At 51.5% G+C, this 16,905-nt stretch overlaps 2 protein-coding genes across 2 annotated transcripts; one reads left to right on the forward strand and one right to left on the reverse strand.

Annotated features, from left to right (window-relative positions):
- Positions 1-4,199: 4,199 nt before the first annotated feature.
- Positions 4,200-6,450, forward strand: FRAT2 (FRAT regulator of WNT signaling pathway 2). Its single transcript, XM_030865225.2, has one exon. The coding sequence runs from the start codon at positions 4,357-4,359 to the stop codon at positions 5,050-5,052; it is 696 nt and encodes a 231-aa protein (XP_030721085.1). The 5' UTR covers positions 4,200-4,356; the 3' UTR covers positions 5,053-6,450.
- A 7,931-nt stretch (positions 6,451-14,381) lies between these two features.
- Positions 14,382-16,905, reverse strand: FRAT1 (FRAT regulator of WNT signaling pathway 1). Its single transcript, XM_030865224.2, has one exon. The coding sequence runs from the start codon at positions 16,786-16,788 to the stop codon at positions 15,952-15,954; it is 837 nt and encodes a 278-aa protein (XP_030721084.1). The 5' UTR covers positions 16,789-16,905; the 3' UTR covers positions 14,382-15,951.

Below are 16,905 nucleotides of genomic sequence, written 5' to 3' on the forward strand. Positions count from 1 at the left end.
GTGACTTCAAAGTCGAAAAAGAGCGGCAACCTGCATTGGAAGCATGGTGAAGTTGCGATGACTTCAAATCCCCAAATAGATTGCTGTTACAATTATAGAAAAAGAAAGAACTAGATCAAATACCAGATACAGCATAGAATTTTTCTTACTGAGGTGAAATTCACATGCATAAAATTAGCCATTTTAAAGTGTACAATTCAGTGACATTTAGTACACCCACAGCACTGTGCAACCACCACCGCTATCAAGCTCCAAAACATTTTCAGCACTCCAAAAGGAAACCTCGTACCCTTTAGCAGTCATTCCCCCGCCACCACCATTCTCGCTCCCCAGAACTAAGCAACCACCAATCTACTTTCTGCCTCTGTGGGTTTACTTATTCTGGATATTTTCACATGCATGACCTTGTGTTTCTGGCTTCTCTCACTTAGCATGTTTTTGAGCATCATGTTGTAGCACATCGGCACTTCATTTCTTTTTATGGCTGAGTAATATTCCATTGCATGGCTCTACCCCAGCTTGTTTATTCATCTGTTCATGGACCACAGCATAGAATTCCCCTTTTTTTAGGCTTACACATCACTAAGACTATTTCTGCTTCTCAGAGCTTCACTCCAACATCACCCCTGCCAAGGTCATGTGATAAGTCTTCCCATACATTTTTTTTTTTTGCAGTACGCGGGCCTCTCACTGTCGTGGCCTCTCCCGTTGCGGAGCACAGGCTCCGGACGCGCAGGCTCAGCGGCCATGGCTCACGGGCCCAGCCGCTTCGCGGCATGTGGGATCTTCCCGGACTGAGGCACGAACCCGCGTCCCCTGCATCGGCAGGCGGACTCTCAACCACTGCGCCACCAGGGAAGCCCCCCATACATATTCTTATGTAATATAACAATTTTGTAAAGAAAGGATCACCCTCCATTTTACAGATTCAGGATCTGAGGCACAGAAGGATGACATGGCTGGATGCAGGTGGAGTTCCAAGCCTAGAGTCTGTCTCTTCATCCCCGCTGGTGTGTCTGAGTACAGGTTACTGAAAACAAAGTCCAGGTGGAAAGCAAACTCCTTGCGAAGAATTTCAATGCAGTCCAAAAAAATTCAGAAAATCCTTGAATTCTGTGTCCTTCCACGGGTGATGCTGAATACCCTCCATGTCTCTTTCCAGGCAGGTGCCCAGCGTGCCAGGCACGCAGCTCTCATCGCCTCCCTTTCTGATACCCTCTCATTACTTTTAATTGCATCTGAGCCTCTCTAGCATCTTGTATTTTGATTCCTAATCCAGGGCATTTCTCTGCCTCCCACTGGTCCAGCACAGCACTTTCCTCTCTCAGAGCTCTCCAGAGAAGTGCCCCCAGAAAATGGAACTGGTCTTTTGTAATGAATTCATCTTTATAATGAATAGTATAATATCCAAGTCCCGGCATATTTACATAGCAATCTCCACACAAAAGCAACATTACAAAGGGAAGATTTTTAAAAGAATGCCATCTCAGCTCCATTTCCTTTAGTACTAAGAACACTATGGGAATTACCCTGACAAGAAAAGAAAAACGACTTCCAGGGATGCTGGGTTAGAGACAATAGCTACACCAGCTCCATTAATGTTTAAAGTCAATGGAGCATAAAACTGCTTTTCTCTACTTACGGGCAGGCATCATCTTACAGAGAGGAGAAAAAAAAATTCCCATTTATTTAACTGCTGAAATCCATAAGCCCTCCCCTAATTTTCATTCCCCTTGAAATTCTCCAGTAAGTACCATCAGAATGAAAATGAAAATCACTCTCTCTGGGGGAAATGGCTTTCAGTCCTCATCAGTAAAGCGTGTGAAGAGCCCTCCACAGAGATGCAGGAGGAAGGCTGCTTGTTGGGAAAGGATCTGTCAGCAAAAACCTGCAGAACTAGTTGTAGGGGGTCACACCTTGGGATTTGGGAGCCTTTGGGCTGACTTCAAGAAGGCCTTAATCAATCCCAGGTCAGGGTGGTCCCGGGGCAGAATTCAGGGACAAGGCAGTTTCAAGGGAGTAATGCCTTGGGGGTACGTTTTACTTAGTGGGCTGTAAGGGGGAAACTTTATCATGAATATATTAGCTGATTCCCTCAGGGAATCGCTGGAATTAAGCCAGGCCTCTGTGAGTAAACCATTGGACCTAATCCCACGTTACATTTGTGTAATGCCTGACAAAGCCTGCTCCCATTATCTTATTTGATCCTGAAAGCAATCCTCAGAGGGAGGCAGGGCTGGGATTATTTTTTCCATTTTACATGTGTTTTCGCTTGTAAACTGATTTGCCAGGAGCCACACACCCAGACGCGGCAGGAATGAGACAGTGAATCTCTTTAGGTCTTGGTACAACCTGTTCAAGGTTTTTCTCGACTTCGCACACAGACTGATCATAATATTCCCAGCCCCACCCAGTCCTTACAGCCTTTGGCTTAACCAGCAGCTGGGAGCTGCTCAGGGCAGAGCTTGTGTTTACAGTGCCCAAACACCTCTGTCCTGAAGAACTACAGCCCTGCCTGACAAGCTCTGTGGTGGGAAAAAAATCGTATCATCTCCCTGCACCAGTGACCAAAATGAATCCAGATAGATTTGAAAAAAATCAAGGCACTAGAAAAATCTCAGGAAAATAGAACGTAATATTTAATAACTTTCTGGAGGCAAGAAGACTAAATTTAGCATTGTGTTAGAAGTTTCAAAGGAAGGTACTTTATGTAGATTTGACTATATTAAAGTTTAAGTTTTAGTGAAAAAAAAAACTCCACAGGACCAACAAAAACCGAAGAAATATTCACAGCAAACTATGAAAAGAGTGAACTTCTGGCATGTAGAGGAGTCATGCAAATACAAAAGAAAAAAATCAATAGGAAAAACTTATTAGAGAACTATTCACAAAAAAAGGAAGTACAGTTGGTTAAACATTTAGAAAACTACTCTACCTAACTAAAAGCAAAGAAATAAATACTGAAATGAGATCCATTTCACCTACAAAATCAGAAAAATAACTATAATACTCAAGTATTAATACCAGTGAAGGCGCAACGAATAATGTATGCTTACACATGAATGATGAGAGAGTAAATTTACCCACTGTTGGAAAGCAATTTGGTACATTTATCAGAAACCTTAAAATATCCATATCCTTTGACCTGAATTCCCATTCCTGGGAATATGTTCTTAGGAAAGAATCAACACGGAAAACGTTTTACACACAAAAATGTTAGTCACGCACTTATTTACAACGGTAAAATGAGGTAAACCGCAAACGTTAAAGGAATTATTTAGTAAGTTATGGTACAGCCACTTAATGGAAACTTGCGTAATCATTACATGTTCTCAAGGAGCATGCAATAACACGAACACCGTTTACGGGATAATGCTAGTGGAAAAGTGTATAACGTTGTATACGAGTGGCTGTTTGTATAACACTTTTATAGAAAAAGGCTGGAAAAGAAAAACTTTTAATATGTGAACCATGTTTGACTCCTATGATTAGAGAGGTTTTTTTCATCGCCCTATATTTCTATTTAAATCTTTTTTTACTGGCCGCGCGGCTTTTTTTTTTTTTTTTTTCTTTAATGAACAAAGTCTTTAGCCAGGCGGGGGCGCGTCTTTCTCTCGCGCTGGGTCGTAGCGCTTGAGGACTAGGCGGAGGGAGCAGGCACCGAGACTCCACCTCAGGGCCATTCCGCCCTCCATTACGAAGTCCCCTCCCCGCCCCCAATTTCCCCAGCCCCACCCCTCCCAAGCCAGCTGGTCGCAGGGCCCGCCCCTCCCCCACCACTCCCGGGCCCCGCTGACTGCGGGTGCGCGGGAGGGGGAGCGGGGCCGCCCAAGTCTTGCTGACACGTGGGGAGGGAGGAAGCGTCGGAGGATGAGTGGTTGGGTGTGTGGGTGGGTGTGTCCGTTAGTGGGAGAATCCAATCGTGGCCACCTCAGAGTCTTCATAGTCCTGTGCTGCTAATCCGGTCGGGGAAGTACGAAGCTCTCCCCATGCCCCAGATCCCCTCCTAAGCAAACACCCAGCGCAGACACAAGAAGGCTCCGGCCGCGGCCCTGCGCTGCCCGTGACGGCCCGCGCTGCGCCACTTCCTCGTTTGTCCCCCCTGCCCCGGCGCGGTGGTAGGGCCCGGAGGCAACGTCACCCATTGTTTACAAATCAACCAGAGCCGGTAGGATTCCGGCTCCCGCGGCTGCTGGCGCGCGGCGAGAGTGCCTGGCGGGCTCCGGCTTCCGCGTCCGCCCCGGCTCCGGCTTCGGCCTCAGCACCGCGCCCGGCTCCGCCGCGGCCCACCGAGCCCCGGGGACAGCCGAGCCGCCGGCGACTCCCGCAGAGCTCCGGGTGCCCGCGCGGGGGGCCATGCCGTGCCGGAGGGAGGAGGAAGAGGAAGCCGACGAGGAAGAGGAGGAGGAGGAGGAGGAGGACAGCTTCCTCCTACTGGAACAGTCGGTGACTCTGGGCGGCTCGGGCGAGGTGGACCGGCTGGTGGCCCAGATCGGCGAGACGCTGCAGCTGGACGCGGCGCAGGACCGCCCTGCCTCCCCGTGCGCGCCCCCGGGGCCGCCACTGCAGCCCCCGCGACCCCCGGCGGTGGTGCGGGCGGACAAGGCCCGAGCCCCGGCTCTGCCGTTGCTTCTGCCGCCCGCCTCGGCCGAGACTGGGGGTCCGGCGCCCCCGGGGGCCCTGCGCTGCGCCCTCGGGGACCGCGGCCGGGTGCGGGGCCGGGCTGCGCCCTACTTTGTGGCCGAGCTCGCCGCAAGCCCCAGCGCGCTGCCCGGGCCGTGCCGGCGAGGATGGCTGCGGGGCGCTGTCGCCTCCCGCCGCCTGCAACAGCGACGATGGCCCCCAGCCGGGGCGCGCGCCAACGACGACGACCCGCACAGGCTCCTGCAGCAGCTGGTGCTCTCGGGGAACCTCATCAAGGAGGCCGTGCGGAGGCTCCAGCGAGCCGTCGCCGCGGTGGCAGCCACGGGCCCCGCGGTACCCCCCGGACCCGGGGGCAGCCGCAGCCGACCGGACCCTGTCGCCCTTCAGCCCTCCGGCGCCTTGCACTGACCCTGGGCCCCTGGAGGAGGAAGAAGCCGCTGCGGGGACCCAACGGCGTCCTGTGCCTTCCCCAACCTTGAGCTGAAGCCGCCGTTGCCGTCCTGGGAGCGACCGCCTAGGCTGCAAGGAGGCTAGTGGGGAGAGACCTCAAGCCGAGAAGTTACCCGCCCCGGCGAGGCTGTCGGCGAAAACTTGAGTGTGGAGAAATGCACGGGCCAGGGCGCGTACGTGTCGCGTGAGAATTTCCCCGGCCACCTCGGGGACAGGAACCTGGGATAAAACTGGGAGAACTATGGCAGCTATTTGCATCAACTTGTACCTGACTTAACTCTTGGGGGTGTCGTGTGCTTGGATTGTTTAAAGATACGGCTCCAAGGGGCGAGAATCGCGAGGGCTTTGTAAGAATACTTGAAAACTGATGACACGAATACATTTTATTTTCCGGTGGAGGAACTTAGTGAAAATGGTGCTACAATTGCTGTGCAAAGAAATTCCGGAGGGAAGAAGAATGTAAAAGCTTGGTGGTGGGTGGGTTGGCATCGCCCGCCCCCTTTCTCCCATCACATCGGTGACTGGTCGAGGTGGGAGATGTGAGCTCCAGTTGTCGGGGGTAGGGAGGTGGAGAATTTTGAAGGTGGGTCGAGGTGGATGTGGACTTTTAAATGACTTGACCTTGCCACCTGTGTTTCAAGGTCACGGTGTGCTTGGACGGAAGGTTGTGGGCTTCCTGGGAGAGCTAACTGACCGCTGTGTCTTTTTTCTCTTGCTCCGAGAAGAGCCCTGTCTGTGCTTCGCCACCTCCTAGCGTCTCCAGAGGACACACAGGTGGAGAGGGCTGTGCGAGGAGAGAGATTTTTTTTTCTCTGTTCTCTCCTTCTGTCCAGAGCTCCTCCTCCTCCCGTGAGGCCACTCCTGGCCGTGCCATGAGATTTCTCAGAAACAGGCATAAACAATGTCTTATGTCTCTTTCCTGCCCTCCCGGCTGGCCTTTCTTATTCCACCCTTTCTGATGTCTTCACTGCATGGATGAGACCCCGGCTGTTTTTCTGCTCTGTTCTGGTCCTCTGTGGAGCCATAGGTCTGAGCTTTCGTGGGTCTTCACCCCTCAGTTTCCTTCTGCCACCAGCTCTTTGTGAGTGACCGAAACCGTTTTTTAAATGGGACTCTCCAAGAGGAGAAACCGCAGGCTTTACCCGTATGAAACTTGACGGTGCTTTAAGTAAGGTGCCACCCCCAAACTGTAAAGGAGCTAAACTAATTTTTTTAAAAGATTCAATGGCTTGTTCATCCTCCAGATGTAGCTATTGACGTACACTTCGCACCGGAGTGTCTGAAATTGTGGTGGTCCTGATTTATAGGATTTCTTAATTAAAGTGTCTGCTGAATAAATTTGGTTTTTGTTTTGGAGCATGCTTTGGCTTTTTGGTGGAAGGTGGGGGAAAAAGCATAGAGGGGACACCTTTCATAATGAAGTCGTGATGGAGAGGGGACTTTGGGGTCGAGGTGTGAGATGGAGACCAGTGGAGCTGCAGTCGATGAGTGCTTCTGGGTCGATGTTCCACAAGATCAGAAAATTCAGTCCAGGTTTTTAAAAACATGCTAGGTGGGCTTTCACGCCCTTTTTGGAATAAGAACATAGTCCAGAAACTTTCTAGGCTGGAGGGCAGAGGCCAAGCGATTTGTTGTATCTGGAGGAGGGTGGAGGGAGGTGAATTTTCTGATTTATTTGTGTTTGAAGAATGGTGAGGGTTTAGACAGATCCTGCCTATTTTCTCCTTTGAGACTGACCCAGTCTTGAGCTGTAGCCTAGGGAAAGACAATAGGGTTTTACAGCAGTGTATTTGGTAGTTGTAAAATGGGGTGCTTTGAGCAGATGGGGGTTCAGTTAATTAAGTGGCCCTCCTGGTTCTGCCCTCAGTCTTATCTTCCCCAGGCTTGGGGCCCTTTCCCACAAGGAAGCCTTTCTTGGTACAGCCCAGCTCTGCTAACCAGCCCCAGGGGCACCTGTCCTGCCCAGCACCTTCTCACACGGGCTGCAGCGGAAGGCTGCTCAGTGACTCAGTTTGACTCAGCCCCGCTGCTCAGCAGCTGTGTCATAGTAGGCAAGTCACAGCTCTGTGCGTTTTCCTCCTCTCATGTATAAAACAATAATACTTCATAGGTTGGTTGGGAGGGTAAAACGAGGACCTGAGGTGTCTGGGACACTTAAGGGCTTATAAAATGACAGCTGCTGATTCTTGCTGCCACCACTGGCCCTTCTTCCTTCAGTGGCCCCCATCTGTCTCTTCAGCGTGCCCCACGTGCCCTAACACTTCAGCCACCCTTTCCTTTCCACTGTGAGCACAAGTCACTGCCACCTCTTTTGCTTCTGTATCATATAAGTCCCTTTTCCTGAACTTCCAGAAGGCCACCTCCACACACCTTCCAGATGGTCTGTCTCTGCTGTCATCATTCCGGGGGTTGGCACTTGACACACGTGCCAGGTACTGTTCTGGGTGTTTTGAATCATTATCTCATTATGTCATGGCTTTATTCGTCATGAGGTAGGCACTATTTTCTCCATTTTATAAATGAGAACACCGAGGCCCAGGAGATTAAGTGATTTGCCTGAAGTCACCACCTTTTAAGTTAAGGAGCTGGGATTTGAACCCAGGCAGTGTGGCTCTAGTTTCTCCTGCTTTCCTCAACCAGAGCTTCCAGTCATGCTGTACCACCTCCATGAGACTTTCTTGACACCATTTTCTCCCATGTTGGATTTATTAAAGTTCTTAAGAGCATCCCACAAAAACCTTGACCCAATAAATGCCTCAACACAATAGCATCACCATTTTCAAACTTTTCTTGCAGGCCAGCCACATATGTGCAAGGCACTGGGGATCCGGGATGAGGCAGGGTTTCAGACATCCTGGAAGAACCCATAAGCAGGTTTGGGGCCAAGACCTTCACATAAGGTAATAGGAATTGCATAAGAGAGGCACAGATAACAAATGGTAGATGGCTGCTTTTTTTAGAACCTCAAGTCTGTAAGATGAGGGCATAGGGCCAAGATGGTGAGGTCTCACCCAATGCAGCTGTCTTCTGGGTCTGCAACATGGCCAAGACAGCACTCAGGAATGAAATTAGAGTGGTGACTGTAGACTGACAGGACCTGAAGATCTTCAGGAGCTGAGAAGCGAGGTGGAGAGAAGGAGAAAGGGGACTGAGCCCTGTTTGGGCAGGAACCCTGGTAGGCACCTTTTTGTTTTTGTTTTTTTTTGCCACATGCGGCCTCTCACTGTTGTGACCTCTCCCCTTGCGGAGCACAGCCTCCAGACGCGCAGGCTCAGCGTCCATGGCTCACGGGCCCAGCTGCTCCGCGGCATGTGGGATCTTCCCGGACCGGGGCATGAACCCGTGTCCCCTGCATCGACAGGCGGACTCTCAACCACTGTGCCACCAGGGAAGCCCTGGTAGGCACCTTTTACAAGACGGCCCTTCACTCTTTACAATGGGGAGGGGTAGGAATTGTGGGTGGTCGAACAGGATCTGAACTCATGACTCTTAAGCTGAACCTCTTACCTTCTGTCTGAGCCTACCCACACATTTCCTCATGAACCTCAGCCCCAGATACCAATCAGCCATTTGCAAAGGCTGTAGAGAGCAGAGTCCTGGGCCCGGGGAAGTGTCTGTGCAAAGGAGGCATTGGCCGTTCCCAAGGTGTTGCGGCTTGGGATAGCCCATTCCTAGTACTTGGCCCAGGGATGATTGTGGCTGGGATATCCCTAGTCCCTTGGAGTGGATGGGCACAGAACTGAGGACATGGGCATGGGCAGAGTTGAGACAACTCCATCTTCTGAAGGATCCAAGGTCTAGGTTTCCCTGGTAACATTCTGCAAGTCTTGAGTCCAGAAGGACAAGAGTAATAGGGAAGTTGCAAGGAGCTGGTTGTGTGAGTGTGTGTGGTCGGGGAGGGGCTTGATTAGGAGTTTCATGTGGGAAGTTACAGGGACCGCAGCCTGGTGCGTCTTAAGTGATTAGGAGTTGGAAGAGAGATTAGGGCTGAAGATAAAGACTTGGCAGTTAGGGTTAAGAGGGGTGGACGGAGCCTGGGAGATGCTGTCAGTTGGGAAGGAAAAACACTAGCCAATGTACGTAGCACTTACCATGTGCCAGGCTCTGTGCTAAGCACTTTACAAAGACCAATAGTAGAACCCAGAGAAGCCAAGGGAGGCTGAAGGGTGAACTGTAAGGGATGGTTGGGTATGTGTGTCTACATGCACAGGTGCACACGCACAAACGCAGAGCTATAGCTATGTGATCACTACGTATGCCCTCCGTGGTCAGGTCCAGGGTATATGGAATCAGAGCTTGCTCCGTGACCTTCACTGTTTTTCTTTAATCCTGAAGTTATTCAGCTTCTCTTTATCAGCACCGTTAAGCAGTGTGTTTCGAACATCTGCCCTGTGAGTTCTTGCTCTGCTTAACCCAGCTGAAAAGAAGAACTATTTATGGTGCATTTGGAGAAAGGTGATTATGACTCCGGTGTCTGGGGAGGATTTTCAGGAAAACCTAGGAAACCGAATCTAATTTAGACAGTAAAAAAAGAAACGGGCAAAAGGCAGGGCAAAGGTAACAAGATGATAACCAGCTTGTGATTCTTTTTTAACTCACCCAAATCAATAAGTCAAACAAACTCCCTGAACAGCCTATCAGTTGTGGGTGGTGAATTTTACCTCCTGTGAGTCAGTTAATTGATAAAGCGGAGCAGTTAATAAACCCCTTGGTATCAGATTTAGATTTCATTCTATTGTAGCATAAGGTACAGAGAAGAAGGATTCCTTCACACGAAAACATACCCAGCCATCTCAGGCGTGAAGGGTTATACAAGGTTGTTTCAACAGCCAGCTGGTCCCTGGCCTCCCTGTGGTAGGACAGTTTGTGACTTAGAGTGCTGTCACAGGGGACAACCACCTCTAAGGTCTCCCTGAGTCCTGCCCTTCAAACCTACCCAGACTGAGCGCCCCATCCCTTCGTGCCCCCTCTAGGAGCCTTATCCTTTATAGCATCTTCCCTTCAATTCCACCCTTTGCCACTGTCCTCCAACCACAGTGGGACGAGCGCAGGTCTCTCCTGCTTGAGCAAAGCTTCCTTTGGTTCTGTTTTCCCTTTTTAGTTGCTGTCCCTCCTTTCCCATCCTCTCCTCTAGGCACCACAATTCATCATCTGTGCCCCAAGCACTCTCTTGCCTCCACAAGTCTGTTGAAGTTGCCCGTTTGTTTGCTCTGCAAATATTTACTAAATGCCAATACCCAGGTGTTGTTACTAAATGCACCTGTGTTTCAGACAGTGGCCTAAGCATTTTTACTAGCATTAGCTCAATGAATCATCACAACCTGATGAGGCAGGAACTTTATTATTATCAGGCTTGGCGGACAAGGAATGGGAGGTGAGAGAGGGTTAGTAACCTGCCCAAGGTCACAGGAAGGAGCTTTAAAGGAAAGAGCTGAGATTGCGACCTAGGCAGTCTGGCTCCAGAGCCTGCATTTTAACAGCTACCTGGTGCTGTATTGAGGACTATGGGTTTTCTTTTCGAAATGTCTCCTTTCTTGTCTTTTTCTGTCTTTTTGCGCCGAGACCCTTATCACCTGGTGCCTAAACTCTTTGAGAAAAGAAGACATTCACATATGAGCCCCTGAGATAACCCTATAATGACAGTAAATAAAATGAAGAGTGAGAACAAAATGAACTTGAAGATCACCTCCTGTGAAGAAGTTGCACAATTTTCTCAGTACAAATTATAGATGGGACTGGACAGGGCAGGCATGAAGACCTACAGCTGAGCACTGAATTTGATTTAGAAGGATTTCTGATAGGAATGGGGGAGTTAAGAGCTGTGGCTTCAGAATGCCCTCCCCACAAACCCTCTCCCCTCCCCCTTTTTTTTTCCTCTGTACGCGGGCCTCTCACTGTTGTGGCCTCTCCCATTGCGGAACACAGGCTCCGGACGCGCAGGCTCAGCGGCCATGGCTCACAGGCCTACCTGCTCCGCGGCACGTGGGATCTTCCCGGACCGGGGCACGAACCCGTGTCCCCTGCATCGGCAGGCGGACTCTCAACCACTGCGCCACCAGGGAAGCCCAAACCTCCCCTTTGTGATATTCCTGCTGCCCCTACTCTACGAGTCCCAGTCCTGAGCTGTTTTCAAGGTTTGGCTTGAAGGGGACCTCCACCCTTTTCTGATTAAACCTCTTCTAGACTGATTATTCCCTTCCTCTACTCTTCCCTTCGCACTTTATACAACAGGGGTGCATGTTTAAGAAACGTCTTAACTTCAGAGCAAACAGGTTTATGCCTTTTAAGAAACATACTGAAGAAGTCAATAAAAGGCAGGATTTTCCACAAAAGACTTAAAGTAGTGGCCTTAACGCAGTAACTTCCAGGAATGATGTTTTGTTTTATAAGAGTGTTTATTGGCTATTTTGCTTCTCATACATGAGCTAATTTCACCTTCACCGGATTCTTCACGGTAGGTGCTGTACTTATCCCCATTTAGCAGGTGAGTTAATTGAGATTATTGAGGTGAAGGATCCTGTCCCAAATCACACAGCTAACAATGCAGGGCTGCCTGCAGAGCCCACGCTCTTATCTATTACACCTCCTGAGACACATTGTTATGGGCAGGTCATTTGTTTTCCCTTCAGTTATGGATGGAAAACCAGGAGGAAGCGCTGCGTGGGAGAGTTTTGCTGCTTTGTCTGCACCAGCCTTCCTGGTGTTCAAATGGAGTGCACCTCAGAGTGGAAACCTCCCTGTGCTTCCATCTCTAAATGAGGGGGTAGCACTAGACCACTGAAGGCTGAGCTCTCTCGGGGCTGACATTCTGTGATTACTGAGCATCAGTGGAAGAGGGGGGAGCTAATTGAGTGAGTTGGTAATTTGGTTGCCAGGGTAACTCTTTCCTGATTGGAAGATAGGGATCACAGGGTTTGACACAGACTTTGCTGGATAGGAAAGTGGTGTCTGATGTGCACTCCATATTTCTGCTTCTGAGCTGGAAAAGGAAAGAGCAAAAAAGGGTAAAATAGAATTCAAATATTGTAGCATTTATGCCTAATTTAGAATGAAATCTTGGGGTGGCAGACTCTGGAGTTCTTTGTGAGGTGTGGCATTCTTTTCTCCAAATCACTTATTTGTCAATTTCTGTCTTTTAGTTTATTTAGTGTTTTTTTCATTGACTTTATAGCTTTGGTCTTTTATCTTACCCAGGCCATTTTCTGTGGCCAGCTGTCTTCATAGGATGCTGAACATAAGAAAATGGTTACCGCATACCTGGCTTTCCCTAGCTCAGCCTAGGGATCTGGGGCATGGTTTTCCAGGGTTCCAATGGCAGGATCATGATGTTGGACAACTGCAGGGGTATCATTTACATCGTAGTATATGTGTGGACTTCTGCAGTGAACAATATTGGACTATGTATGATGGTAGCAGGCTATTGGAAAGAGGCCTGAGCTGGATGACCCGAGACCTGGGTTCTAGGTTCTGTTAGGCCTTTGACTTCGTAAATGACTTTGTAGGTCACTCTGCACTGCCCCCTTCCTGGAATATTTTTCCACCTATAAAATGGTCTAATAACTTTCTTTTTAATATTTATTTATTTGGCTGCACTGGGTCTTAGTTGCAGCACGCAGGATCTTTAGTTGTGGCATGTGGACTCAGTTGCGGCACGTGGGATCTAGTTTCTGGGGGCGCAGAGTCTTAGCCACTGGACCACCAAGGAAAAATGGTCTAATAACTTTTAAAAATCATTAATGTAAACCCTGACTTATTCCAAAAGATGTCTTGGGGGTGACTAGTAAGATCTTGCAGGATTTTTAAAGATGGACGGTTTACACCCTGTGATGGTTACAGGGTTATAGTGCAGTTAAAGCATCTCATAGTAGGCATGAGTTTTCTCCAGTCTTCCTTTTTGAAGGAGGGGGTTGTATTACGTGAACCCTATGGTTGAGTCTAGCCTTAACCAATCATTACAAGAAGCCAGCACGTTTGGGGCAGTGGCATTGAATCATGGCCATCTTGGCCCTGGATTGCTCCTAACTCTTTGACCTCCAGGAAATCCCACCTCATCTAAGAAGTGAGGACTTCAGGGCTCCTCCAATGCCAGGGGAAGTCGGCACCTGACCACTTTCCTTTCGCTCAGAGCTCAGAGGTGGCAGCCCACTGCATTGTTAGAGGCCCCCCTTCCTCAGTTTGTGTTAGAGCCTCCATAGTCACCATCCCTTTGCTGGGTGGCACTGGACTGAGTCTTCCACAATCCTTCCTGGGCAGGTTGTGGGAAATGGCTGGCTTGGTGTGTTCTGGAGGTACTTCTCAGAGACCATCAGGGTCTGTGTGTGTATTTGAAGAGAGAGAATGGGGAGGTATAAACAACAGGCATTGAGTCCAAAGGGGAGTTAGAAAATCAGGTCTCTAAATCATACAGCACTCAATCCAGAAAGCAGCTGTGGGATCACAGCATGCCCTTGTTTTATGAGAAACCGAGGACCCAGTCGATTGGCTACCAAGGGACAGTCCTGGGAAGGAAGGGGTAGGACTGGACTATTCATCTCCAGGATGTGCCAGTCACAAGGAGCCTTTTTCTCATCATCTCATGTCTCATCTGTTGTACAGATGAGGAAACCGAAGCTCACAGAGGTTGAGCAACTTGCCCAAGGTCCCCATTTAATAAGGGGACCTGAACCCTGGATATCCTGTTGCCAGCATGGCTCCTTCCTGGAGGAAACAGACCAAAGTAACTGAGAACAGGAGGGACAGAGATGGGCTGTTCCATCACTGCTTAGGGAGAGAATGGGAGTGAACGTGCCAAGGGCAAAGAGAGGAGTCCTTTCATACCCTCCCAGTTGGCTTTCCCACTGCAGGTTTGCATCCTGAGCAGTCCCTAACCAAGGGCTGCCCCAGCCTAAAGGGCCACCTTGTGGAACAAGTCCACTTAATGGCCATAGAAAGAAAAAAGTGATAAGCCTCCCAGTCTGAAGTGACTGACTGATCTGATGTCCTTTGTTAATACAGTCAGAAGGAGCTTCTCCAGCACTGACTAGTAATGCAGAAGGCTCTAAGGCTTTAGTGCATGGGATTGGTCCAAAACCTGACCTCGCTTTCATTTAATTTCATGCCAGCACCAATACACACCCAGCCACGCAGGCCCTGTCTGACTAGTGAGCTGCTCAGACACAAAGGCGCTCTAATTACCATCCACAAGCCAGGCTGACAAGGATTTCAAGTGTTTTCATGTTTATGGAGATCAGAGAAACGTGTTCTGTGCATCTCTCCCACCGACGACAAGTATAAAATAAAACCAAACAAAAAACCCAACGCATTTATTAAAAACAGATATTTCAGTTAAGTTAACATCCTATAATCAGGATAGCCACAATTCCAGACACTCCGCTGCGAAGTGTAGGTATGTCAATAGCCACATCTGGATGATGAACATGCCATTGAATCTTATAAAACTAAAACACCAACAATACCGTCTTAGATCCTTCAGACTGAGTGAATGTTATGTTATGTTACAAGCACTTCACCAGGTTCACAATGGCAAAGCCTGCAGCTTCTCCATTTGGAGGGTCACATTTTCTACTCGGTTTCCTTCACTTACAAAGGCGAGCTGGCATGGCTGGGGGAGGGGCAAAGGGAGGAAATCAACTCCATCTATCCCGGGAATTGCAGCTGTTATTGCAAAAGGCCCCGGAGAGCCCATTATAAGCTGCTGTGCTAGGCTGTGTGTCCCTGGAGTGCCCCATCACGTGGTGTCTCCTCAGCCCCCAGCTCGGGGCCCCCAGGAGCGCCAGCGCCACCCGCTAGAGTAGGACAGCAGAGCCGAGGGGAAGAGAAGGGACCCGAGGCCACTTCTCAGGGCAGTTTCCGTGAAAGCCCGGGGCGCGGCCGCCCGCGGGAGGCACTGGCGCCCAGCACGTCGCCGCCTCCTCACACCCGCGGTGGCAGCGGTGCGCGTGTCCTCAGGAGACTCCAGCACTTGCAAAACCCCTTGCTCTACTCCGAGTACAGGCGGAACCTGGTGACTCTCCCCTGCTGGAGCCCCGCAATCTCGTGTGCCCCCAGGAAACAGTGATCTTGAACCCGAGAAGGGGCGGACAGGCTGTGAAAATACACTTTCGAGGGGACCGAGGGTTCAACTCCGCGCCTTGCCCTCCCCTTTCCCCAGCACCTGTCGGCCCCACCTCCCATCAGCATCACAGGCGCACCGCCTTCCCCCGCCACTCAGAGAACTTCAGGCAGTTGCAAAGCGGGGGCAGAGAAAAGGTTACGTCTATTCAATTCCCCAAAACGTCCTTTCCCGGTGCCGCGTGTTTTGTATCAAGAACCAGCACCCCAAAATACACGAGATGGGTTTTTTTAAACCCATCGTAAAATTTCAAGTCTGGCAGTTTGAGGTACTCCCTGAAAGGATCTACACAGGTTCCTCTCCCCCAAAGTGGATCAGGAACCAGCCCTGGAAAGGTAAAGCAAGTAACTGGGATCATCCTCGTCCTCTGGGCGTTCGGCGATCCTAAGAAGCGTGGGCTGTGACCACATGGTCATCAGGCTGGAGGACCCGGAGAGACTGCGTGGAACTGCACGCTGCGCCACCAGGACTGGTCACGCCGATGAGGAGTCCTGCTGACTGTGAGCTTGGGGTGCGCTCTTGTAATCTGCCTTAAATAGGACCAACGAAGTCTTGTTTTTCAACCACATCGGGGCCCTCGACCTCAGTTCCCACGAAAACATTCGCGATTTTTCGATTCCTCGTCTTCATTAGTTATTTTCACGCTTCCAAAAGCGCGAGTTCACCAGTCTGAGTAGAGACGCAGCCCTCAAGGGGAACCCCTTGCCCTCCAGGCAGAGGCTGGCGCTGTGGCCACTCTCGGGGTGTTAGCTGCCGGGGACTAGAACGCCGTCGCCAGTTCTGAGCTGCGCCCTCCTCCCAGACGAGCCAGGGTCGCTGCAGGCCGGGCGAGGGCTGCGGGGCAAAGGGGGCTCATGCACTGGGGCCGACAGAGGGCCCACGAGCTGGCGTCGGGGAAGTTTTGCGTGTAACTGCAGCCGTCGCGAATGAAGCCTCCGCACGGCCTCCTTGATGAGGTTCCCCGAGATCACGAGCTGCTGCAGAAGCCGGTGCGGGTCGTCGTCGCCAGTGCGGGCTTGAGGCTGTAGCCCGCGTCGCTGCTGCAGGCGGCGGGAGGCGGCGGCGTCCCGCAGCCATCCTCGCCGGCAAGGACCCGACAGCGGCTGCGGGGCGCCTCGCTTGTCAGCTCCCGAAGGCCCATCAAGGCTGGGCTGAGGGGGCAATGGGGACAGCGCGCTGGGGCCTGCGGCGAGCTCGGCCACAAAGTAGGGCGCAGCCCGGCCCCGCACCCGGCCGCGGTCCCCGAGGGCGCAGCGCAGGGCCCCCGGGGGCGCCGGACCCCCAGTCTCGGCCGAGGCGGGCGGCAGAAGCAACGGCAGAGCCGGGGCTCGGGCCTTGTCCGCCCGCACCACCGCCGGGGGTCGCGGGGGCTGCAGTGGCGGCCCCGGGGGCGCGCACGGGGAGGCAGGGCGGTCCTGCGCCGCGTCCAGCTGCAGCGTCTCGCCGATCTGGGCCACCAGCCGGTCCACCTCGCCCGAGCCGCCCAGAGTCACCGACTGTTCCAGTAGGAGGAAGCTGTCCTCCTCCTCCTCCTCCTCCTCTTCCTCGTCGGCTTCCTCTTCCTCCTCCCTCCGGCACGGCATGGCCCCCCGCGCGGGCACCCGGAGCTCTGCGGGAGTCGCCGGCGGCTCGGCTGCCCCCGGGGCTCGGTGGGCCGCGGCGGAGCCGGGCGCGGTGCTGAGGCCGAAGCCGGAGCCGGG

This window comes from Globicephala melas, chromosome 16 (assembly GCF_963455315.2).
Source record: "Globicephala melas chromosome 16, mGloMel1.2, whole genome shotgun sequence".
NCBI lineage: Eukaryota > Metazoa > Chordata > Mammalia > Artiodactyla > Delphinidae > Globicephala > Globicephala melas.

Coding starts and splice junctions, on each gene's coding strand:
- FRAT2 (XM_030865225.2), top strand. CDS start 4,357: ATGCCGTGCCGGAGGGAGGAGGAAGAGGAAGCCGACGAGGAAGAGGAG.
- FRAT1 (XM_030865224.2), bottom strand. CDS start 16,788: ATGCCGTGCCGGAGGGAGGAGGAAGAGGAAGCCGACGAGGAAGAGGAG.